This window comes from Salvelinus fontinalis, chromosome 23 (assembly GCF_029448725.1).
Source record: "Salvelinus fontinalis isolate EN_2023a chromosome 23, ASM2944872v1, whole genome shotgun sequence".
NCBI lineage: Eukaryota > Metazoa > Chordata > Actinopteri > Salmoniformes > Salmonidae > Salvelinus > Salvelinus fontinalis.
The window spans coordinates 690,681-717,997 of record NC_074687.1 but is presented as its reverse complement, the minus strand read 5'-3'; the positions used below and the strand labels follow the sequence as shown (position 1 = coordinate 717,997).

Genomic DNA, 27,317 nt, shown 5'->3' with positions numbered 1-27,317 from the left:
CAGAAGGGGGCGGGTTTACAGACACTAACCCATTTCCTGGGCTGTATTCATTGCACCGATTCTGTTGGAAAACTTATCTTAAACAGAAGCAAACGGAATGGGGAAGGACCTACATTCTCTCAAGTTTCAATGTCACATGCACAAGTACAGTGAAACGCCTTCCTTGCAAGCTCTAAACCCAACAATGCAGTTGCAAAACTGAACGATCACACCCCTATCGTGTATTACGCCGATTCTATTGCGAAACGGTTTACTTCAAACTGAGTTTTTAATTGACAAATTCAGGTAGCTAAGACTTTCCCCGTATCGTTTGGTTGTTAAACTGCATAAGGTTTCCGTCGCAAGACGTAATGAATACACCCCTGGATTGATGTGACGATATAGTGAGAAATGTAGCCATGGTGTAAATTACCAATATCATCACAAACAACTAACGTTAGCTAGCTAAAGTTCATTAGCTAACTTAGCTGAGTGATTCTAGCGGACTAAACTCCACGGTGAAGGACTTCGTTCACTGGGGAGTTTAGTCCGCTAGTTAACTAACTAATGGAAAAATGCACTACTAAAATGTAAGGACTAGCATCTATATATTATTAATTATTTCATAATTATCTAGTGTTCTTGAACATAAATAAATAATAGCTTGCAAGATATGAGTCAATAAATCTCGAAGAACTTGCCTTCGCTGAACGCGCCATCTTGATTTCCTTTCCCTCGCTTTTTCATGAGTCCGGAGGGGAAGCAAACGTAAGGTAGGAATGGTTCCTACTAGCTATGCTTCCATCCAATTGTCGACAGATTTTCATGCGAATATTCTAAAATTCCGTATAAGAATCAGACCCTCATCACTGCACTTTCACCACCGTGTGAAGTTCATTGTGAGTTATTTAATCTGTAGCCTAATAAACTGCAAGATTTCCCAAATCCTAGTGGGAGGACCACACACCATATCATCCACTGACTCCAAGTTTCCTTCATATGATGGTCATTATATCAATATTTACACATTAAGGCATTTCCACCGCCATTCCTCGCATAATTAATTTTACAGACACAAATAGATCCCACCATGTAAAACTAACAAATTATCTGTCAGCATTTATAAAATTGTATTTTCCATCACAGCTGTCATTATTTTTTAAATATATTTTTAAAATATTTATACCTTTATTTAACCAGGTAGTTAAGAAGAAGTTCTCATTTACAACTGCGACCTGGCCAAGATAAAGCAAAGCAGTGCGACAAAAAACAACACAGAGTTACACATGGAATAAACGAAAGTACAGTCAATAACAATAGAAACATCTATATACAGTAGATGGCGCCAAACTGTTGCGCTGGAGTTGAAGACGGACAGCCGCGCGCGCCTGGTCGCCTTAACAACACAGTCGACGCAGGTAGAAGCTAACGTTACGCTCAGTTCGCTAGCGTGTCAAGTGTCAGTTAGTCAGCTATAGCCAAGATTTAAAATACACATTTCAAAATATATATTTGTAGCCTAAACGTTTGTGTTGAAAGTGAGCTGTATTTTCGTTTTCGCCTGCCAATAACGTTTTAATTCTTTGTTTTACTGCTGCACCTTGCTTAAAGTTGTATGTAATGCTAGCTAGCTAACAGCTTGCTAACTGTTAACCGTTTGACCGTCCCTGTTTGTAAGACCTATTGAAATGGATGACCATGATTCCCTGGGCAGTATGGACAGCTTACTTCTCCAGCTAGGTACGTTTTCAACTTTGACCTTTATTCCACTATACCCTAACCATGGCTAGTGACTTACAGGAGTTAAATGGCTAACTAGCTCATTTACTAACTGTTTGCTTTTCTTTGCTGATTTACAGCTCTGCAAACCAGGGACATCGCTCAGAAGAGGGATCAGATCAATCAACAGATTCAAAGTAAGTGATGGTGTAGCCTCACCGAAGGCAGCTAGCGATATGGGGTGACTGGCTATCTCATGGTGACAGGTTCAAGCCCTGCTCCAGCTGTTAAAAGCTACATTGGTGTCAGAAGTGGGATAATGTTAGTCCATCGCTTTTATGTGAATTCTGCTCCACGGGGGACCATGGTACTTTTCAGAATGTGCTATAATGCCCTGGGGTGGTTGAATTCTGGGGGAAAGTCAATGATATAATCTGTACTTATATACCAAATATTGTCATTACATCCAATAGGGATTTTGCTTTGTGATTACTGAATTGCACTTGACAGAATGCCAATGGAGATGTGGTTGGCAGGAACCACAGCTGCTAAGTAAAAGTATTGTATGAAGGTAGATTCCACCTCATCAGTTACCATTGCAGCAATGTCTGCTCACATTTAAGGGAATTGTCCTTATGGAACTGTCCACGGCCAGGATTCACAGGGCCAGGGTGTCTGTTATGTATCTGTTTTTATTTCACAAGAGATTTTAAATATGCTTTCAGATTGCGGAGTGCGGGGTGGGAGTTTTTAAAATATTCATACTATGGGGTCCCAAATTATTGACCCCCTTGAAAAAGATGAGCAATAATGACTGTGTAAAATAAATAATTCAAATTCTGAGGTACAGTTGAATTTGGAAGTTTACATACACCTTTGCCAAATACATTTAAACTCAGTTTTTCACAATTCCTGACATTTAAATCTCAGTAAAAATTCCCTGTAGAGTCACAAGCTTTATGCTTTATTTAGTCATTGCGTGCTAGGAATATGACCAAATACTACACTTTTGACCACATTATTTACAAGAATCTTTAGAGGTGTCAATAATTTTTACCCCAACCTTTTTGAGAGAAAACATTACTTGTTAAAGAAAATATCTGTCTCTGGGCAATTGTATTAGTATAAAATAATACAATTTCCCATTTTCTTTAGCATACAATGTAGCTCAGTGTTTGAATTATTTATTTTATAGAGTCATTATTGCTCATCCTTATCAGGGGGGGGGGGGTCAATAATTTGGGACCCCACTCTATATACATACTGTATATACAGTACATTTGGAAAGTATTCAGACCCCTTGTCACGGCCGTTGTAAGGAGGAGACCAAGGCGCAGCGTGGTATGCGTACATTCTTATTTATTTTACCGAATGAACACTGAACAAACTAACAAAATAACAAAACGAACCGTGAAGCTATATGGATAGTGCTGACAGGCAACTAAACATAGAACAAGAACCCACCAACACCAAAGGGAAAATTCCTACCTAAATATGATCCCCAATCAGAGACAACGATAAACAGCTGCCTCTGATTGGGAACCATATCAGGCCACCATAGAATTACAAATCACCTAGACCTACAAACACCCTATACATACAAAAACCCTAGACAGTAAAAAAACTAACGTACCCACCCTAGTCACACCCTGACCTAACCAAAATATAAAGAAAACATAGATATCTCAGGTCAGGGCGTGACACCCCTTGACTTTTTCCACATTTTGTTACGTTAAAGCCTTTATCTCAGGCCTTTAATAACATCATATCAAGGGCAGGCCATAGGTAACAATTTCTGTTGTGGTTGTCTTATGTTTTAGCTGTATGGTGTTCATTAATCCGTTTATTTATTTTATTGTCTCACCAGTCGGCAAAGCCAATGTTGCTGAGAAGAAATCCTACATCAAAGGGTTCCAGGAAAACATCAGGAAGCTTGAGGAGGAATCTTATCATAAGCAGAACATTGTGAAGCATCTCAAAGGCAATACGAAAAGGTAAAGTAAAAGTGTGTTGTGTTTTTTGTAGGAGGGTCTTTATAAATAATAGGGCCATTGTGTGACATTGGAATCAACATTTCAAAATGGTTTGAAACAAAAATAAGAAGGTTTTTCCATGCAGTTCCACATGTGTACTTAGACTAGAGGAATGCAAGGGAATATATGCAAATTGCCCCATAACTATACATACTTTAAGCAGGGTTCATCAAGTCAAATTCAAGGACTTTCAGGGACTTTTTTAAGTACTTCATTATAATTTTCAAGGACCTAAATGTTGTACAATTGGTTTCTATAACTGTACTTAATAGTTTAGAACCCCCTCCCCCTCAATAGAAGGTAGGTCATTACCACTTTAAGAATAAGGATATAGAACCCCCTCCCCCCCAATAGAAGGTAGGGCATTACCACTTTAAGAATAAGGATATAGAACCCCCTCCCCCCCAATAGAAGGTAGGCCATTACCACTTTAAGAATAAGGATATAGAACCCCCTCTCCCCCAATAGAAGGTAGGCCATTACCACTTTAAGAATAAGGATATAGAACCCCCTCCCCCTCAATAGAAGGTAGGCCATTACCACTTTAAGAATAAGGATATAGAACCCCCTCAATAGAAGGTAGGTCATTACCACTTTAAGAATAAGGATATAGAACCCCCTCCCCCCCAATAGAAGGTAGGTCATTACCACTTTAAGAATAAGGATATAGAACCCCCTCCCCCTCAATAGAAGGTAGGCCATTACCACTTTAAGAATAAGGATATAGAACCCCCTCCTCCTCAATAGAAGGTAGGCCATTACATCTTTAAGAATAAGGATATAGAACCCCCTCCCCCTCAATAGAAGGTAGGTCATTACCACTTTAAGAATAAGGATATAGAACCCCCTCAATAGAAGGTAGGTCATTATCACTTTAAGAATAAGGATATAGAACCCCCTCCCCCCCAATAGAAGGTAGGTCATTACCACTTTAAGAATAAGGATATAGAACCCCCTCAATAGAAGGTAGGTCATTATCACTTTAAGAATAAGGATATAGAACCCTCTCCCCCCCAATAGAAGGTAGGCCATTACCACTTTAAGAATAAGGATATAGAACCCCCTCCCCCTCAATAGAAGGTAGGCCATTACCACTTTAAGAATAAGGATATAGAACCCCCTCCCCCCCAATAGAAGGTAGGTCATTACGACTTTAAGAATAAGGATATAGAACCCCCTCAATAGAAGGTAGGTCATTATCACTTTAAGAATAAGGATATAGAACCCCCTCCCCCCCAATAGAAGGTAGGTCATTACCACTTTAAGAATAAGGATATAGAACCCCCTCCCCCTCAATAGAAGGTAGGCCATTACCACTTTAAGAATAAGGATATAGAACCCCCTCCTCCTCAATAGAAGGTAGGCCATTACCACTTTAAGAATAAGGATATAGAACCCCCTCCCCCTCAATAGAAGGTAGGCCATTACCACTTTAAGAATAAGGATATAGAACCCCCTCCTCCTCAATAGAAGGTAGGCCATTACCACTTTAAGAATAAGGATATAGAACCCCCTCCCCCCCAATAGAAGGTAGGCCATTACAACTTTAAGAATAAGGATATAGAACCCCCTCCCCCCCAATAGAAGGTAGGCCATTACCACTTTAAGAATAAGGATATAGAACCCCCTCAATAGAAGGTAGGCCATTACCACTTTAAGAATAAGGATATAGAACCCCCTCCCCCCCAATAGAAGGTAGGTCATTACCACTTTAAGAATAAGGATATAGAACCCTCTCCCCCCCAATAGAAGGTAGGCCATTACCACTTTAAGAATAAGGATATAGAACCTCCTCAATAGAAGGTAGGTCATTATCACTTTAAGAATAAGGATATAGAACCCCCTCCCCCTCAATAGAAGGTAGGTCATTACCACTTTAAGAATAAGGATATAGAACCCCCTCCCCCCCAATAGAAGGTAGGTCATTACCACTTTAAGAATAAGGATATAGAACCCCCTCCCCCCCAATAGAAGGTAGGTCATTACCACTTTAAGAATAAGGATATAGAACCCCCTCCCCCTCAATAGAAGGTAGGTCATTACCACTTTAAGAATAAGGATATAGAACCCTCTCCCCCCCAATAGAAGGTAGGCCATTACCACTTTAAGAATAAGGATATAGAACCTCCTCAATAGAAGGTAGGTCATTATCACTTTAAGAATAAGGATATAGAACCCCCTCCCCCTCAATAGAAGGTAGGTCATTACCACTTTAAGAATAAGGATATAGAACCCCCTCCCCCCCAATAGAAGGTAGGTCATTACCACTTTAAGAATAAGGATATAGAACCCCCTCCCCCCCAATAGAAGGTAGGCCATTACCACTTTAAGAATAAGGATATAGAACCCCCTCCCCCTCAATAGAAGGTAGGCCATTACCACTTTAAGAATAAGGATATAGAACCCCCTCCCCCCCAATAGAAGGTAGGTCATTACCACTTTAAGAATAAGGATATAGAACCCCCTCCCCCCCAATAGAAGGTAGGCCATTACCACTTTAAGAATAAGGATATAGAACCCCCTCCCCCTCAATAGAAGGTAGGTCATTACCACTTTAAGAATAAGGATATAGAACCCCCTCCCCCCCAATAGAAGGTAGGTCATTACCACTTTAAGAATAAGGATATAGAACCCCCTCCCCCCCAATAGAAGGTAGGCCATTACCACTTTAAGAATAAGGATATAGAACCCCCTCCCCCTCAATAGAAGGTAGGTCATTACCACTTTAAGAATAAGGATATAGAACCCCCTCCCCCCCAATAGAAGGTAGGCCATTACCACTTTAAGAATAAGGATATAGAACCCCCTCCCCCTCAATAGAAGGTAGGTCATTACCACTTTAAGAATAGGGATATAGAACCACCTCCCCCCCCAATAGAAGGTAGGCCATTACCACTTTACGAATAAGGATATAGAACCCCCTCCCCCTCAATAGAAGGTAGGCCATTACCACTTTAAGAATAAGGATATAGAACCCCCTCCCCCCCAATAGAAGGTAGGTCATTACCACTTTAAGTATAAGGATATAGAACCCCCTCCCCCCCAATAGAAGGTAGGCCATTACCACTTTAAGAATAAGGATATAGAACCCCCTCCCCCCCAATAGAAGGTAGGTCATTACCACTTTAAGAATAAGGATATAGAACCCCCTCCCCCCCAATAGAAGGTAGGTCATTACCACTTTAAGAATAAGGATATAGAACCCCCTCCCCCCCAATAGAAGGTAGGCCATTACCACTTTAAGAATAAGGATATAGAACCCCCTCCCCCTCAATAGAAGGTAGGCCATTACCACTTTAAGAATAAGGATATAGAACCCCCTCCCCCCCAATAGAAGGTAGGCCATTACCACTTTAAGAATAAGGATATAGAACCCCCTCCCCCTCAATAGAAGGTAGGCCATTACCACTTTACGAATAAGGATATAGAACCCCCTCAATAGAAGGTAGGCCATTACCACTTTAAGAATAAGGACATAGAACCCCCTCCCCCCCAATAGAAGGTAGGCCATTACCACTTTAAGAATAAGGATATAGAACCCTCTCCCCCTCAATAGAAGGTAGGCCATTACCACTTTAAGAATAAGGATATAGAACCCCCTCCCCCTCAATAGAAGGTAGGTCATTACCACTTTAAGAATAAGGATATAGAACCCCCTCCCCCCCAATAGAAGGTAGGTCATTACCACTTTAAGAATAAGGATATAGAACCCCCTCCCCCCCAATAGAAGGTAGGTCATTACCACTTTAAGAATAAGGATATAGAACCCCCTCCCCCTCAATAGAAGGTAGGCCATTACCACCTTAAGAATAAGGATATAGAACCCCCTCCTCCTCAATAGAAGGTAGGCCATTACCACTTTAAGAATAAGGATATAGAACCCCCTCCCCCTCAATAGAAGGTAGGCCATTACCACTTTAAGAATAAGGATATAGAACCCCCTCCTCCTCAATAGAAGGTAGGCAATTTCCACTTTAAGAATAAGGATATAGAACCCCCTCCCCCCCAATAGAAGGTAGGCCATTACAACTTTAAGAATAAGGATATAGAACCCCCTCCCCCCCAATAGAAGGTAGGCCATTACCACTTTAAGAATAAGGATATAGAACCCCCTCAATAGAAGGTAGGCCATTACAACTTTAAGAATAAGGATATAGAACCCCCTCCCCCCCAATAGAAGGTAGGCCATTACCACTTTAAGAATAAGGATATAGAACCCCCTCAATAGAAGGTAGGCCATTACCACTTTCAGAATAAGGATATAGAACCCCCCCCCCCCTCAATAGAAGGTAGGCCATTACCACTTTAAGAATAAGGATATAGAACCCCCTCCCCCTCAATAGAAGGTAGGCCATTACCACTTTAAGAATAAGGATATAGAACCCCCTCAATAGAAGGTAGGTCATTATCACTTTAAGAATAAGGATATAGAACCCCCTCCCCCCCAATAGAAGGTAGGTCATTACCACTTTAAGAATAAGGATATAGAACCCCCTCCCCCTCAATAGAAGGTAGGTCATTACCACTTTAAGAATAAGGATATAGAACCCCCTCCCCCTCAATAGAAGGTAGGTCATTACCACTTTAAGAATAAGGATATAGAACCTCCTCAATAGAAGGTAGGTCATTACCACTTTAAGAATAAGGATATAGAACCCCCTCAATAGAAGGTAGGTCATTACCACTTTAAGAATAAGGATATAGAACCTCCTCAATAGAAGGTAGGTCATTATCACTTTAAGAATAAGGATATAGAACCCCCTCCCCCTCAATAGAAGGTAGGCCATTACCACTTTAAGAATAAGGATATAGAACCCCCCCCCCCCCCAATAGAAGGTAGGTCATTACCACTTTAAGAATAAGGATATAGAACCCCCTCCCCCCCAATAGAAGGTAGGCCATTACCACTTTAAGAATAAGGATATAGAACCCCCTCAATAGAAGGTAGGCCATTACCACTTTAAGAATAAGGATATAGAACCTCCTCAATAGAAGGTAGGTCATTATCACTTTAAGAATAAGGATATAGAACCCCCTCCCCTCAATAGAAGGTAGGTCATTATCACTTTAAGAATAAGGATATAGAACCCCCTCCCCCTCAATAGAAGGTAGGTCATTACCACTTTAAGAATAAGGATATAGAACCCCCTCCCCCTCAATAGAAGGTAGGTCATTACCACTTTAAGAATAAGGATATAGAACCTCCTCAATAGAAGGTAGGTCATTACCACTTTAAGAATAAGGATATAGAACCCCCTCAATAGAAGGTAGGTCATTACCACTTTAAGAATAAGGATATAGAACCTCCTCAATAGAAGGTAGGTCATTATCACTTTAAGAATAAGGATATAGAACCCCCTCCCCCCCAATAGAAGGTAGGTCATTACCACTTTAAGAATAAGGATATAGAACCCCCTCCCCCTCAATAGAAGGTAGGTCATTACCACTTTAAGAATAAGGATATAGAACCCCCTCCCCCTCAATAGAAGGTAGGTCATTACCACTTTAAGAATAAGGATATAGAACCTCCTCAATAGAAGGTAGGTCATTACCACTTTAAGAATAAGGATATAGAACCCCCTCAATAGAAGGTAGGTCATTACCACTTTAAGAATAAGGATATAGAACCTCCTCAATAGAAGGTAGGTCATTATCACTTTAAGAATAAGGATATAGAACCCCCTCCCCCTCAATAGAAGGTAGGCCATTACCACTTTAAGAATAAGGATATAGAACCCCCCCCCCCCCCCAATAGAAGGTAGGTCATTACCACTTTAAGAATAAGGATATAGAACCCCCTCCCCCCCAATAGAAGGTAGGCCATTACCACTTTAAGAATAAGGATATAGAACCCCCTCAATAGAAGGTAGGCCATTACCACTTTAAGAATAAGGATATAGAACCTCCTCAATAGAAGGTAGGTCATTATCACTTTAAGAATAAGGATATAGAACCCCCTCCCCTCAATAGAAGGTAGGTCATTATCACTTTAAGAATAAGGATATAGAACCCCCTCCCCCTCAATAGAAGGTAGGTCATTACCACTTTAAGAATAAGGATATAGAACCCCCTCCCCCTCAATAGAAGGTAGGTCATTACCACTTTAAGAATAAGGATATAGAACCTCCTCAATAGAAGGTAGGTCATTACCACTTTAAGAATAAGGATATAGAACCCCCTCAATAGAAGGTAGGTCATTACCACTTTAAGAATAAGGATATAGAACCTCCTCAATAGAAGGTAGGTCATTATCACTTTAAGAATAAGGATATAGAACCCCCTCCCCCTCAATAGAAGGTAGGCCATTACCACTTTAAGAATAAGGATATAGAACCCCCTCCCCCCCAATAGAAGGTAGGTCATTACCACTTTAAGAATAAGGATATAGAACCCCCTCCCCCCAATAGAAGGTAGGCCATTACCACTTTAAGAATAAGGATATAGAACCCCCTCAATAGAAGGTAGGCCATTACCACTTTAAGAATAATGATATAGAACCTCCTCAATAGAAGGTAGGTCATTATCACTTTAAGAATAAGGATATAGAACCCCCTTCCCCTCAATAGAAGGTAGGCCATTACCACTTTAAGAATAAGGATATAGAACCCCCTCCCCCCCAATAGAAGGTAGGTCATTACCACTTTAAGAATAAGGATATAGAACCCCCTCCCCCCCAATAGAAGGTAGGTCATTACCACTTTAAGAATAAGGATATAGAACCCCCTCCCCCCCAATAGAAGGTAGGTCATTACCACTTTAAGAATAAGGATATAGAACCCCCTCCCCCCCAATAGAAGGTAGGTCATTACCACTTTAAGAATAAGGATATAGAACCCCCTCCCCCCCAATAGAAGGTAGGCCATTACCACTTTAAGAATAAGGATATAGAACCCCCTCCCCCTCAATAGAAGGTAGGCCATTACCACTTTAAGAATAAGGATATAGAACCCCCTCCCCCCCAATAGAAGGTAGGTCATTACCACTTTAAGAATAAGGATATAGAACCCCCTCCCCCCCAATAGAAGGTAGGCCATTACCACTTTAAGAATAAGGATATAGAACCCCCGCCCCCTCAATAGAAGGTAGGTCATTACCACTTTAAGAATAAGGATATAGAACCCCTCCCCCCCAATAGAAGGTACGTCATTACCACTTTAAGAATAAGGATATAGAACCCCCTCCCCCCCAATAGAAGGTAGGCCATTACCACTTTAAGAATAAGGATATAGAACCCCCTCCCCCTCAATAGAAGGTAGGTCATTACCACTTTAAGAATAAGGATATAGAACCCCCTCCCCCCCAATAGAAGGTAGGCCATTACCACTTTAAGAATAAGGATATAGAACCCCCTCAATAGAAGGTAGGTCATTATCACTTTAAGAATAAGGATATAGAACCCCCTCCCCCTCAATAGAAGGTAGGCCATTACCACTTTAAGAATAAGGATATAGAACCCCCTCCCCCCCAATAGAAGGTAGGTCATTACCACTTTAAGAATAAGGATATAGAACCCCCTCCCCCCCAATAGAAGGTAGGCCATTACCACTTTAAGAATAAGGATATAGAACCCCCTCCCCCTCAATAGAAGGTAGGTCATTACCACTTTAAGAATAAGGATATAGAACCCCCTCCCCCCCAATAGAAGGTAGGTCATTACCACTTTAAGAATAAGGATATAGAACCCCCTCCCCCCCAATAGAAGGTAGGCCATTACCACTTTAAGAATAAGGATATAGAACCCCCTCCCCCTCAATAGAAGGTAGGTCATTACCACTTTAAGAATAAGGATATAGAACCCCCTCCCCCCCAATAGAAGGTAGGCCATTACCACTTTAAGAATAAGGATATAGAACCCCCTCCCCCTCAATAGAAGGTAGGCCATTACCACTTTACGAATAAGGATATAGAACCCCCTCAATAGAAGGTAGGCCATTACCACTTTAAGAATAAGGATATAGAACCCCCTCCCCCCCAATAGAAGGTAGGCCATTACCACTTTAAGAATAAGGATATAGAATCCCCTCCCCCCCAATAGAAGGTAGGTCATTACCACTTTAAGAATAAGGATATAGAACCCCCTCCCCCCCAATAGAAGGTAGGCCATTACCACTTTAAGAATAAGGATATAGAACCCCCTCAATAGAAGGTAGGCCATTACCACTTTAAGAATAAGGATATAGAACCTCCTCAATAGAAGGTAGGTCATTATCACTTTAAGAATAAGGATATAGAACCCCCTCCCCCTCAATAGAAGGTAGGCCATTACCACTTTAAGAATAAGGATATAGAACCCCCTCCCCCCCAATAGAAGGTAGGTCATTACCACTTTAAGAATAAGGATATAGAACCCCCTCCCCCCCAATAGAAGGTCGGTCATTACCACTTTAAGAATAAGGATATAGAACCCCCTCCCCCCCCCAATAGAAGGTAGGCCATTACCACTTTAAGAATAAGGATATAGAACCCCCTCCCCCTCAATAGAAGGTAGGCCATTACCACTTTAAGAATAAGGATATAGAACCCCCTCCCCCCCCAATAGAAGGTAGGTCATTACCACTTTAAGAATAAGGATATAGAACCCCCTCCCCCCCAATAGAAGGTAGGCCATTACCACTTTAAGAATAAGGATATAGAACCCCCTCCCCCTCAATAGAAGGTAGGTCATTACCACTTTAAGAATAAGGATATAGAACCCCCTCCCCCCCAATAGAAGGTAGGTCATTACCACTTTAAGAATAAGGATATAGAACCCCCTCCCCCCCAATAGAAGGTAGGCCATTACCACTTTAAGAATAAGGATATAGAACCCCCTCCCCCTCAATAGAAGGTAGGTCATTACCACTTTAAGAATAAGGATATAGAACCCCCTCCCCCCCAATAGAAGGTAGGCCATTACCACTTTAAGAATAAGGATATAGAACCCCCTCCCCCTCAATAGAAGGTAGGTCATTACCACTTTAAGAATAAGGATATAGAACCCCCTCCCCCCCCAATAGAAGGTAGGCCATTACCACTTTACGAATAAGGATATAGAACCCCCTCCCCCTCAATAGAAGGTAGGCCATTACCACTTTAAGAATAAGGATATAGAACCCCCTCCCCCCCAATAGAAGGTAGGTCATTACCACTTTAAGAATAAGGATATAGAACCCCCTCCCCACCAATAGAAGGTAGGCCATTACCACTTTAAGAATAAGGATATAGAACCCCCTCCCCCTCAATAGAAGGTAGGTCATTACCACTTTAAGAATAAGGATATAGAACCCCCTCCCCCCCAATAGAAGGTAGGTCATTACCACTTTAAGAATAAGGATATAGAACCCCCTCCCCCCCAATAGAAGGTAGGCCATTACCACTTTAAGAATAAGGATATAGAACCCCCTCCCCCTCAATAGAAGGTAGGTCATTACCACTTTAAGAATAAGGATATAGAACCCCCTCCCCCCCAATAGAAGGTAGGCCATTACCACTTTAAGAATAAGGATATAGAACCCCCTCCCCCTCAATAGAAGGTAGGCCATTACCACTTTACGAATAAGGATATAGAACCCCCTCAATAGAAGGTAGGCCATTACCACTTTAAGAATAAGGATATAGAACCCCCTCCCCCCCAATAGAAGGTAGGCCATTACCACTTTAAGAATAAGGATATAGAACCCCCTCCCCCTCAATAGAAGGTAGGTCATTACCACTTTAAGAATAAGGATATAGAACCCCCTCCCCCCCAATAGAAGGTAGGTCATTACCACTAAGAATAAGGATATAGAACCCCCTCCCCCCCAATAGAAGGTAGGCCATTACCACTTTAAGAATAAGGATATAGAACCCCCTCCCCCTCAATAGAAGGTAGGTCATTACCACTTTAAGAATAAGGATATAGAACCCCCTCCCCCCCAATAGAAGGTAGGCCATTACCACTTTAAGAATAAGGATATAGAACCCCCTCCCCCTCAATAGAAGGTAGGCCATTACCACTTTACGAATAAGGATATAGAACCCCCTCAATAGAAGGTAGGCCATTACCACTTTAAGAATAAGGATATAGAACCCCCTCCCCCCCAATAGAAGGTAGGCCATTACCACTTTAAGAATAAGGATATAGAACCCTCTCCCCCTCAATAGAAGGTAGGCCATTACCACTTTAAGAATAAGGATATAGAACCCCCTCCCCCTCAATAGAAGGTAGGTCATTACCACTTTAAGAATAAGGATATAGAACCCCCTCCCCCTCAATAGAAGGTAGGCCATTACCACTTTAAGAATAAGGATATAGAACCCCCTCCCCCCCAATAGAAGGTAGGCCATTACCACTTTAAGAATAAGGATATAGAACCCTCTCCCCTCAATAGAAGGTAGGCCATTACCACTTTAAGAATAAGGATATAGAACCCCCTCCCCCTCAATAGAAGGTAGGCCATTACCACTTTAAGAATAAGGATATAGAACCCCCTCAATAGAAGGTAGGTCATTACCACTTTAAGAATAAGGATATAGAACCCCCTCCCCCTCAATAGAAGGTAGGTCATTACCACTTTAAGAATAAGGATATAGAACCCCCTCCCCCTCAATAGAAGGTAGGTCATTACCACTTTAAGAATAAGGATATAGAACCCCCTCCCCCTCAATAGAAGGTAGGTCATTACCACTTTAAGAATAAGGATATAGAACCCCCTCCCCCTCAATAGAAGGTAGGTCATTACCACTTTAAGAATAATGATATAGAACCCCCTCCTCCTCAATAGAAGGTAGGCCATTACGACTTTAAGAATAAGGATATAGGCCTCCCGGGTGGCGCAGTGGTCTAGGGCACTGCATCGCAGTGCTAACTGCGCCACCAGAGTCTCTGGGTTCGCCCCCAGGCTCTGTCGCAGCCGGCCGCGACCGGGAGGTCCGTGGGGCGACGCACAATTGGGCTAGCGTCGTCCGGGAGGGTTTGGGTTTGGCCGGTAGGGATTTCCTTGTCTCATCGCGCTCCAGCGACTCCTGTGGCGGGCTGGACGCAGTGCGCGCTAACCGAAGGGGCCAGATGCACGGTGTTTCCTCCGACACATTGGTGCGGCTGGCTTCCGGGTTGGAGGCCAGCCGTACCACTTTAAGAATAAGGATATAGAACCCCCTCCCCCTCAATAGGTTGGTACCCTAGTTTATAGAAAGACCCCTGTACAGCCAGGCCTGTAGTGTAGGTTGGTACCCTAGTTTATAGAACGACCCATGTACAGCCAGGCCTGTAGTGTAGGTTGGTACCCTAGTTTATAGAACGACCCATGTACAGCCAGGCCTGTAGTGTAGGTTGGTACCCTAGTTTATAGAACGACCCATGTTCAGCCAGGTCTGTAGTGTAGGTTGGTACCCTAGTTTATAGAACGACCCATGTTCAGCCAGGCCTGTAGTGTAGGTTGGTACCCTAGTTTATAGAACGACCCATGTACAGCCAGGCCTGTAGTGTAGGTTGGTACCCTAGTTTATAGAACGACCCATGTACAGCCAGGCCTGTAGTGTAGGTTGGTACCCTAGTTTATAGAAAGACCCATGTACAACCAGGAGTGTAGGAGTGCTGATCTAGGATCAGTTTTGCCCTTTAGAGTATATGATCATGAATATCATCATATAGACGGGGGGACCTGATCCTGGGCAGCACTCTGAGACACTTTGTGAATACAGGCCCTGCTGTGAATTCTTGTATCATGGTACCCCCCTCTCTTGCAGTCTAAAGGGAACTAACGGCCTCCTGCTGCAGTATGAGAAGACGCTGCAGGCTGAATTGGAGAGGAGACGAGACAACTGTAACCAAGACATGTAGGCCAACATTTTGTCTTGACATTTACATCATGGTCATTTACAGTGAAAAAGCACAGAATTATTAGACAACCCGTATCACTGAACGGGTTATCCTCCAATGTGTCTGCTGTAGGAAAGTGTACCAGGAGAGAATAGAGACAACCCGTATCACTGAATGGGTTATCCTCCAATGTGTCTGCTGTAGGAAAGTGTACCAGGAGAGAATAGAGACAACCCGTATCACTGAATGGGTTATCCTCCAATGTGTCTGCTGTAGGAAAGTGTACCAGGAGAGAATAGACCGCTACAGGAAGGTTTTCCAGCAGCACAAAGAGAGTTACTGCCAGAACCCTCTGGCCAAGCAGCTGCTGATGATCCAGTCAGAAAAAGAAGAGCTGGAAAGCAGGATTAAAGCTTGTGAGGACCAGATAACAGCCAAAGAGAAGGCTCTGCAGGATCTCCTAGGTAACTACTAGGTATCTACTAGGGTTAGGGTTAGTAACTACTAGGTATCTACTAGATAACAGCCAGAGAGAAGGCTCTGCAGGATCTACTAGGTAACTACTAGGGTTAGGGTTAGGGTTAGTAACTACTAGGTATCTACTAGGGTTAGGGTTAGTAACTACTAGGAATCTACTAGATAACAGCCAGAGAAAAGGCTCTGCAGGATCTACTAGGTAACTACTAGGGTTAGGGTTAGGGTTAGTAACTACTAGGTATCTACTAGGGTTAGGGTTAGTAACTACTAGGAATCTACTAGATAACAGCCAGAGAAAAGGCTCTGCAGGATCTACTAGGTAACTACTAGGTATCTACTAGGGTTAGGGTTAGGGTTAGTAACTACTAGGTAACTACAGATAACAGCCAAAGAGAAGGCTCTGCAGGATCTCCTAGGTAACTACTAGGTATCTTACTAGGTAACTTACTAGGTAACTACTAGGTAACTTACTAGGTATCTTACTAGGTATCTTACTAGGTAACTAACTAGGTAACTACTAGGTAACTTACTAGGGTTCTTACTAGGTATCTTACTAGGTATCTACTAGGTAACTTACTAGGTAACTACTAGGTAACTACTAGGTATCTTACTAGGTATCTACTAGGTAACTTACTAGGTAACTACTAGGTATCTTACTAGGTAACTACTAGGTATCTTACTAGGTAACTACTAGGTATCTTACTAGGTATCTTACTAGGTAACTACTAGGTATCTTACTAGGTATCTTACTAGGTAACTACTAGGTATCTTACTAGGTAACTACTAGGTATCTTACTAGGTAACTACTAGGTATCTTACTAGGTAACTACTATGTATCTTACTAGGTAACTACTAGGTATCTAATAGGTATCTACTAGGTAACTACTAGGTATCTACTAGGTATCTACTAGGTATCTACTAGGTATCCTACTAGGTAACTACTAGGTATCCTACTAGGTAACTTACTAGGTAACTTACTAGGTATCTACTAGGTAACTACTGGGTATCTTACTAGGTATCTTACTAGGTAACTACTAGGTATCTTACTAGGTAACTTACTAGGTAACTACTAGGTATCTTACTAGGTAACTACTAGGTATCTACTAGGTAACTACTAGGTATCTACTAGGTATCTTACTAGGTAACTACTAGGTAACTTACTAGGTATCTTACTAGGTAACTACTAGGTATCTTACTAGGTATCTTACTAGGTATCTTACTAGGTAACTACGAGGTATCTTACTAGGTAACTACTAGGTATCTTACTAGGTAACTACTAGATATCTTACTAGGTAACTACTAGGTATCTTACTAGGTAACTACTAGGTATCTTACTAGGTATCTTACTAGGTAACTACTATGTATCTTACTAGGTAACTACTAGGTATCTACTAGGTAACTACTAGGTATCTACTAGGTATCTACTAGGTATCCTACTAGGTAACTTACTAGGTATCTTACTAGGTAACTACTAGGTAACTTACTAGGTATCTACTAGGTAACTACTAGGTATCTTACTAGGTAACTACTAGGTATCCTACTAGGTAACTTACTAGGTAACTTACTAGGTATCTACTAGGTAACTACTAGGTATCTTACTAGGTATCTTACTAGGTAACTACTAGGTATCTTACTAGGTAACTTACTAGGTAACTACTAGGTATCTACTAGGTAACTACTAGGTATCTACTAGGTATCTTACTAGGTAACTACTAGGTAACTTACTAGGTATCTACTAGGTAACTACTAGGTATCTACTAGGTATCGTACTAGGTATCTTACTAGGTAACTACTAGGTATCTTACTAGGTATCTTACTAGGTAACTACTAGGTATCTTACTAGGTAACTACTAGGTATCTTACTAGGTATCTACTAGGTATCTTACTAGGTAACTACTAGGTATCTACTAGGTATCTTACTAGGTAACTACTAGGTATCTTACTAGGTAACTACTAGGTAACTACTAGGTATCTTACTAGGTAACTACTAGGTATCTTACTAGGTAACTACTAGGTATCTTACTAGGTATCTTACTAGGTATCTTACTAGGTATCTTACTAGGTAACTACTAGGTATCTTCTAGGTATCTTACTAGGTATCTTACTAGGTAACTACTAGGTATCTTACTAGGTAACTACTAGGTATCTTACTAGGTATCTTACTAGGTATATTACTAGGTAACTACTATGTATCTTACTAGGTAACTACTAGGTATCTAATAGGTATCTACTAGGTAACTACTAGGTATCTACTAGGTATCTTACTAGGTAACTACTAGGTATCTTACTAGGTATCTTACTAGGTATATTACTAGGTAATTACTAGGTATCTTACTAGGTATCTTACTAGGTATCTTACTAGGTATCTACTAGGACAATGATTCCTAATAGTAAACACAAGCACACCTGACTCAACTTGTCAACAAGCCCTGGATGACTTAATTAAAACAACATTCTTTTTTTATTTAAACTTTATTTAACTAGGCAGGTCAGTTAAGAACAAATTCTTATTTACAATGACGGTTTAGGAACAGTGGGTTAACTGCCTTGTTCAGGGGCAGAACGACATATTTTTACCTTGTCACCTCGGGGATACGATCTAGCAACCTTTCAGTTACTGGCTCAACCACTAGGCTACCTGCCGCCCCAAACCCCAATCAGGTGACTTTGCCCGGGGTTACAACAACAACGTGTGCTGTTGGCGGTACCGGAGGACTGGAGTTGGGAAAGAGATGGATTTATTTCATTAGGCAAGTCAGAAACACTGTACTAGGTAACCAAATGGTAACCAATATACTCTACTAGGTAACTAACACGTTTTAGTCCACTGAATATCCTGTGTTGTTGGTTTGATGTACCGTGCAAAGAAGTACAAGCTTATATCTTTCTTCCCTCAGGTCAAACATTGTCCATCGAAAACCCATTGGAAAGGTATCCTTTTGCACGGGTTAATGTCAACCGAAATACACTGACATGCAAAATGATTAGGGTTGAGCCGATATATGATGAAATTGAATATCATATTTGACATTGACAATATGTCAGAAAGTGCAAGAAGGTATATTGTGATGTTCAAGACCATACTCTATTTGAACAGTTTTATTTGTTAGGCTGTATCAATATGATAAATGAAGTCTAAATAAATTAACTAAGCCTTATTTTTTCACCACACAAAGATTATTTACTGAGAATGTGATTATAATATTGTATAAAATATCAACTATTGTAGTCTGGAATGATCTAGTCATTAGATCTTGATGAGTGGTTTTAAAGGTCAGGAGTGTCCTTATTGCCTCTGAAAGTTTGTCAGATAAGGTGAGCAGTTCTCAACTTTTCTGTCCAGCATCTCTGGTCTATTGACGGCAGCAGAGTCTCACAGACAGTCAGCGGCTCAGACTGAGGATGACCATCAGTCTCCACTAGACATCTCCTCCCTCCATCTCTCCCAGGTATCTATCGCTCTCCTCCCTCCATCTCTCCCAGTTATCTATCTCTCTCCTCCTCCCTCCATCTCTGCCAGGTATCTATCTCTCTCCTCCCTCCATCTCTCCCAGGTATCTATCTCTCTCATCCTCCTCCCATCTATCCCAGATATCTATTTCTCTCCTCCTCCCTCCATCTCTCCCAGGTATCTATCGCTCTCCTCCCTCCATCTCTCCTAGGTATCTATCTCTCTCATCCTCCCTCCATCTCTCCCAGGTATCTATCGCTCTCCTCCCTCCATCTCTCCCAGGTATCTATCTCTCTCATCCTCCTCCCATCTCTCCCAGATATCTATTTCTCTCATCCTCCTCCCATCTCTCCCAGGTATCTAGCTCTGTCCTCCCAGGTATCTAACTTTTTCCTCCCTCTTTTTCTCCCAGGTATCTATCTATCTCTGTCTTCCCTCCATCTCTCTCAGGTAGCTATCTCTCTCCTCCTATCTCTCCCAGGTATCTTTCTCCTCCCATCTCTCCAAGCCTAAGGTATCTATAGCCTGGGTGCTGGGACTCAGTTCAGTCTAGACTAGAGGGGTCAGTCATCTTCCTCTGGTCCTTTTGCAGGATGGCCATGAGAAACAAGGAGAGGGAATTGAAGAGCATCTAGAAAAGACCTTTGCTCACCCTCCATCACAAGGAGACACACACTGTGACCTGTGGTCATACCCAGAGGCAATGGGTAGGATCTTCAATGGTTAGGATCTTCAGTGGGTAGGATCTTCAATGGGTAGGATCTTCAATGGGTAGGATCTATAATGGGTAGGATCTTCAATGGGTAGGATCTTCAATGGGTAGGATCTTCAATGGGTAGGATCTATAATGGGTAGGATCTTCAATGGGTAGGATCTATAATGGGTAGGATCTTCAATGGGTAGGATCTTCAATGGGTAGGATCTTCAGTGGGTAGGATCTATAATGGGTAGGATCTATAATGGGTAGGATCTATAATGGGTAGGATCTATAATGGGTAGGATCTATAATGGGTAGGATCTATAATGGGTAGGATCTATAATGGGTAGGATCTTCAATGGGTAGGATCTATAATGGGTAGGATCTTCAATGGGTAGGATCTATAATGGGTAGGATCTTCAATGGGTAGGATCTTCAATGGGTAGGATCTTCAATGGGTAGGATCTTCAGTGGGTAGGATCTTCAATGGGTAGGATCTTCAATGGGTAGATTCTTCAATGGGTAGGATCTTCAATGGGTAGGATCTTCAGTGGGTAGGATCTTCAATGGGTAGGATCTTCAATGGGTAGGATCTTCAGTGGGTAGGATCTTCAGTGGGTAGGATCTTCAATGGGTAGGATCTTCAATGGGTAGGATCTTCAGTGGGTAGGATCTTCAGTGGGTAGGATCTATAATGGGTAGGATCTTCAGTGGGTAGGATCTTCAGTGGGTAGGATCTTCAGTGGGTAGGATCTTCAATGGGTAGGATCTTCAATGGGTAGGATCTTCAATGGGTAGGATCTTCAATGGTTAGGATCTTCAGTGGGTAGGATCTTCAATGCTTCATTTCTGGGCTTTCACTTTGTGACCATCCTTGTTATCATGTGGGCCCATTTCCAGTTTAAATTGATTCTGGTGGTAAAATGTTTTAAATCCGTCCTCCAGATGAAATACACTCTTCAGACCAGGAGGAGGGAAGTTTACTAGAGGAACAGGTCTGCTCTTTATTATTAGAATATAATAATATCTTTATTCAACAACATGTGGTACTGCTGTAAAATCACACTCCAAGTAACATCAGCATCAGTTAGAAGAGAACATGGACACAGACCTATTCATTGATGAAGTACTGTGCTGTAGATTCATCATTCTGTCATATACTGTGCGTCCCAAATGGCACCCTATTCCCTTAAAGTGTACTGTTGTCACGTTCCTGACCGGTTTTCTGTTATTTTGTATGTGTTTGACGGTCAGGGCGTGAGTTTGGGTGGGTAGTCTATGTTATGTGTTTCTATGTTTGTTTAAGGGTGACCTGATATGGCTCTCAATTAGAGGCAGGTGGTTTTCATTTCCTCTGATTGAGAGTCATATTAAGGTAGGTGTTTTCACATTGTTTGTTGTGGGTGGTTGTCTCCTGTGTCTGTGTACGTTGCGCCACACGGGACTGTTTTCGGTTTGTTTGTTCGTTTGTTTGGTTTATGTAGTCTGTTCCTGTTTCATGCGTTCTTCGTTATATGTAAGTTCTTTTGTTCAGGTGCGTCTACGTCGTTTGTTGTTTTGTAGTTTGTTAAAGTGTTTTCGTGTTTTTTCGTCTTGTTCAATAAATCAGTATGTCATATTCCAACGCTGCATTTTGGTTCAATCCCTGCTCCTCCTCTTCGGATGAAGTGGAGGAGGAAAGCCGTTACAACTGTGCACTATTTTTGATCAGTGCACAAGGCTCTGGTCAAAAGTAGTGCACTATGTAGGGAATAGGGTGCCGTTTAGGAGGCCTCGTAACTCTTGTGTTATACAGTGCATTCTGAAAGTATTCAGACCCCTTCACTTTTTCTACATTTTGTTACCTTACAGCCGTATTCTAAAATGGATTAAATGTAATGTTTTCCTCATCAATATACACACACTACCCCATAATGACAAAGCAAAAGCAGGTTTTTAGAAATGTTTGCTAATTTATTAAAAATAAAAACAGAAATACTGCCACGGCCGTCGTAGGGAGGAGACCAAGGCGCAGTGTGATGAGTGTACATTCTTCTTTATTTAAAGAATGAGCACCGAACAAAACGAACCGTGAAGCTAATATGGCTAAAATACCCAAGGGAAAATGGCTACCTAAATAGGATCCCCAATCAGAGACAACGATAAACAGCTGCCTCTGATTGGGAACCAATTCAGGCCACCATAACCCTACATATGCCTAGACTTACAAACACCCCATGACATACAAAAACCCTAGACAATACAAAACAAGCATACCCACCCTCGTCACACCCTGACCTAACCAAAATAATAAAGAAAACATAGATAACTAAGGTCAGGACGTGACAAATACCTTATTTATCGGAATTGAGCTCAGGTGCATCCTGTTTCCATTGATCATCCTTGAACTTAAATTCAATTGATTGGACATGATTTGGAAAGGCACACACTTGTCTATATAAAGGTCCCACAGTTGACAGTGCATGTCAGAGCAAAAACCAAGCCATGAGGTCGAAGGAATTGTCCGTAGAGCTCGAAACAGAATTGTGTCGAAAGCACAGATATGTTGAAGGGTACCAAAACATTGCTGCAGCATTGAAGGTCTCCAAGAACACAGTGTCCTCAATCATTCTTAACTTCTCTAGGGTAGGGGGCAGCATTCGGAATTTTGGATGAAAAGCATGCCCAAATTAAACTGCCTGCTTCTCGGGCCCAGAAGATATGATATGCATGGTAGATTTGGATAGAAAACACTCTAAAGTTTCCAAAACTGTTAAAATAGTGTCTGTGAGTATAACAGAACTGATTTGGCAGGCGAAAACCTGAGAAAAATCCATTCGGGAAGTAGTATTTATTTTGGTTTTGTAGTTTTCTATTCAATGCCATTACAGTATCCATTGACTTAGGACTCAAGTTGCAGTTCCTATGCCTTCCACTAGATGTCAACAGTCTTTAGAAATTGTTTCAGGCTTGTATTCTGAAAAATGAGGAAGTAAGAGCAGTCTAAATGAGTGGACCCTGCCGTGTCACAGAGCTTTTTCATGCGCACGACCGAGAGAGTGCCTTTCATCTTTACCTTTTATATTGATGACGTTATTGTCCGGTTGAAATATTATCGATTATTTAGGCTAAAAACAACCTGATTGAATATAAACATCGTTTGACATGTTTCTATGAACTTTACGGATACAATTTTGTTTTTTTGTCTGCCTGTTTTGACTGCATTTGAGCCTGTGCATTACTGAAGAAAACGCGCAAACAAAACAGGGTTTTTTGGATAAAGAGACTTTATCGAACAGAAGGAACATTTATTGAGTAAATGAATGTCTGCTGAGTGCAACCATATGAAGATCATCAAAGGTAAGGGATTAATTTTATCTCTATTTCTGACTTGTGTAACTCTTCTACTTGGCTGGTTACTGTTTGTAATGATTTGTCTGGTGGGCTATGTTCTCAAATAATCGTAAGGTATGCTTTCGCCGTAAAGCATTAAAAAAATCTGACACCGTGGTTGGATTCACAAGAAGTTCATCTTTAAACCTATGTAAAATATGTTTTGTTTTCTGAATTTTTATAATGAGTATTTCTGTATTTGAATTTGGCGCCCAGCAGTTTCACTGGCTGTTGAAGAGGTGGGACGCTAACGTCTCACGGACCCAAGAGAGGTTAAAAGGAAGAAGTTTGGAACCGCCAAGACTCTTCCTAGAGCTGAGCAGTCTGGGGATAAGGGCCTTGGTCAGGCAGGTGACCAAGAACCCAATGGTCACTCTGGCAGAGCTCCAGAGTTCCTCTGTGGAGATGGGATGAACTTTCCAGTAGGACAACCATCTCTGCAGCACTCCACCAATCAGGCCTTTATGGTAGAGTGGCCAGACGAAAGCCACTCCTCAGTAAAAGGCACATGACAGCCCACTTGGAGTTTGCCAAAAGTCACCTAATGGACTCTCAGACCATGAGAAATAACATTCTCTCATCTGATGAAACCAAGATTGAACTCTTTGGCCTGAAAGACAAGCGTCACGTCTGGAGGAAACCTGGCACCATCCCTACTGTGAAGCATGGAGGGCAAGGAGACTAGTCAGGATCGAGGGAAAGATGAACGGAGCAAAGTACAGAGAGATCCTTGATGAAAACCTGCTCCAGAGCGCTCAGGACCTCAGACTGGGGTGAAGGTTCACCTTCCAACAGGACAACGACACTAAGCACACAGCCAAGACAACACAGGAGTTGCTTCGGGACAAGTCTCTGAATGTCCTTGAGTGGCCCAGCCAGAGCCCGGACAGAACCCGATCGAACATCTCTGGAGAGACCTGAAAATAGCTGTGCAGTGACGCTCCCCATCCAACCTGACAGAGCTTGAGATGATCTGCAGAGAAAGAATGGGAGAAACTCCCCAAATACAGGTGTGCCAAGCTTGCAGCGTCATACCCAAGAAGACTGGAGGCTGTAATCGCTGCCTTAGGTGCTTCAACAAAGTACAGAGTAAAGGGTCTGAATACTTATGTAAATGTGATAGTTTTTTTGTTTTTTATAAATTCACAAACATTTCTAAAAAATAAAAAATAAAATGTTTTTTTGCTTTGTCATTATGGGGTATTGTGTGTAGATTGATGAGGGGGGAAAACTATTTAATCAATTTTAGAATAAGGCTGTAACGTAACAAGGGGTCTGAATACTTTGTTGTCAAGGGGTCTGAATACTTTCCGAATGCCCTGTAAATATGCTATGTAACATCTGTTTGACTCTTTATAAAAGGAGCGTCTGAACACCTCCAGTACAGTGGGGATGGAAGAGGTGAAGGAGAGGGGGGCTGAGGGAGGAGAGGAACAGCCTACATCCCTCATTACTGAGGAAGAGGAGAATGAAGGGATGGGAGAAGCATTCTCTCCTCAGACTCCTGCTAGAATGAAAGCTGTGTCCAGCACCCCAACCTTCTCCCTGAAGTAAGACATCACATGCATAGTTCAAACAGAAGTTAACCTAGGCTGGGTCTGAAATGGCACTCTATTTGGTGCACTACTTTTGACCAGGTCCCAGGTCAAAAGCAGTGCACCCTGGGCTCTGGTGAAAAGTAGTACACTACAGAGGGAAAAGGGTGCCATCTGAGATGCAGACCTCCCAGCTGTATATAAATGCTTACTGATGTATATGAGTATTTCTAATATGTCCAGCAGTAGCCACAGTGGGTCACCTAGTCACCTAGACGGATCCACAGTGAAATCCCCAGCCTTCCTGTTCTCCATGAGCTCAGCTCCTACCGACTTCTCTGGCTTCCACTGTGGCTTTGACCTGGGGGGCTCAGGCCAGGAGGAAGTGAGGGAACATCAAAAACACTTTTTACAATGATGACCAATACATCAATAACTCTTTATATTCAACTCTAATATCGTGTTTCATTGTAGGAGCCTCCTTTCCCCTTCAGCAGCTCATATTTCAGCACTGAAAAGGTACCATTATATATGCTGCTATATGTTATTCTCTGTAGTGTCAGTATCGTACATAAGGCTGAACTTGGCTCATTATATATGCTGTTATATGTTATTCTCTGTAGTGTCAGTATCGTACATAAGGCTGAACTTGGCTCATTATATATGCTGTTATATGTTATTCTCTGTAGTGTCAGTATCGTACATAAGGCTGAACTTGGCTCATTATATATGCTGTTATATGTTATTCTCTGTAGTGTCAGTATCGTACATAAGGCTGAACTTGGCTCATTATATATGCTGTTATATGTTATTCTCTGTAGTGTCAGTATCAGACATAAGGCTGAACTTGGCTCATTATATATGCTGTTATATGTTATTCTCTGTAGTGTCAGTATCAGACATAAGGCTGAACTTGGCTCATTATATATGCTGTTATATGTTATTCTCTGTAGTGTCAGTATCGTACATAATGCTGAACTTGGCTCATTATATATGCTGTTATATGTTATTCTCTGTAGTGTCAGTATCGTACATAATGCTGAACTTGGCTCATTATATATGCTGTAATAGGTTATTCTCTGTAGTGTCAGTATCAGACATAAGGCTGAACTTGGCTCATTATATATGCTGTTATATGTTATTCTCTGTAGTGTCAGTATTGTACATAAGGCTGAACTTGGCTCATTATATATGCTGTTATATGTTATTCTCTGTAGTGTCAGTATCGTACATAAGGCTGAACTTGGCTCATTATATATGCTGTTATATGTTATTCTCTGTAATGTCAGTATCGTACATAAGGCTGAACTTGGCTCATTATATATGCTGCTATATGTTATTCTCTGTAGTGTCAGTATCGTACATAAGGCTGAACTTGGCTCATTATATATGCTGTTATATGTTATTCTCTGTAGTGTCAGTATCGTACATAAGGCTGAACTTGGCTCATTATATATGCTGTTATATGTTCTCTGTAATGTCAGTATCAGACATAAGGCTGAACTTGGCTAATTTATTACCGTTTTATTTTTGTCATCTTAGAAACCGTCAGGATCCAAATCGCCATCAGGTGGGAAATTGTGTCTGCTATTAATAAAGTTCTGCTTGTCATACTTTTCAAAAGCGATTCTTCTTTTAGTTGGAGTGCTGATCTAGAATCAGTTTTGCCTTTAAAATGGAAATGAATGGACAGGGGGAAACTGATTCTATATCGGCGACATTTTATAAATACAGACCCTGATGTGATTCTTCCTCTGTGTAATAGCAATATGTATGTTGTTAAAGGCTTCCTGTTTGCCCGGCCCGAGTCGGAGAAGTCAGAAGATGGATTTGAGTTCCCCTTCAGCTCTAAGAGTCCTGGTCAACCGTCAACCAGCAGAGACAAGGGATCAGGGGCTGGGGACTCCTTCCCTTTCTCCTTTAACTTCTAGCACATCTTACTGTAAAGATTCATGTATGCTTCAAATGGCACTCTATTCCCTATATAGTGCACTACTTTTGCTCAGGGCCATGTAGTGTACTAGGGCAATAGGGTGCCATTTGGATGCATCCTGAGGTTCTTCCACGTTACTGTACATGAGTTCATTTCCTGTTTGGTTATTTCTAGAAATATGCAGAGGACTTCAACATAACGCTTTGTTCTCTATGATATGTTGTTATGCACTGCAGATCTGTTTTATCGCTTGTTAATATTTAGTCATTAGTTGAATCAACTGTTGTATGAAAATTACTACTTCATAAGATAAAGTACCATCTAGACTTAAACTTTGCTGTT

The 27,317-nt window shown here is 41.5% G+C and overlaps 1 protein-coding gene across 2 annotated transcripts; it reads left to right on the top strand.

Annotated features, from left to right (window-relative positions):
• The first annotated feature begins 1,391 nt into the window (after window positions 1-1,391).
• Window positions 1,392-27,317, top strand: LOC129820675 (uncharacterized). Of its 2 annotated transcripts, none has more exons than XM_055877516.1 (11): window positions 1,392-1,719; window positions 1,839-1,895; window positions 3,566-3,692; window positions 15,438-15,527; window positions 18,885-18,918; window positions 19,331-19,436; window positions 24,870-25,057; window positions 25,289-25,427; window positions 25,517-25,561; window positions 26,585-26,612; window positions 26,828-27,317. In XM_055877516.1, the coding sequence occupies exons 4-11, from the start codon at window positions 15,470-15,472 to the stop codon at window positions 26,971-26,973; spliced, it is 744 nt and encodes a 247-aa protein (XP_055733491.1). In that variant the 5' UTR covers window positions 1,392-1,719; window positions 1,839-1,895; window positions 3,566-3,692; window positions 15,438-15,469; the 3' UTR covers window positions 26,974-27,317. The 2 variants fall into 2 exon arrangements, with proteins under 2 accessions (XP_055733491.1, XP_055733490.1); XM_055877515.1 differs by having other exon boundaries at window positions 25,286-25,427.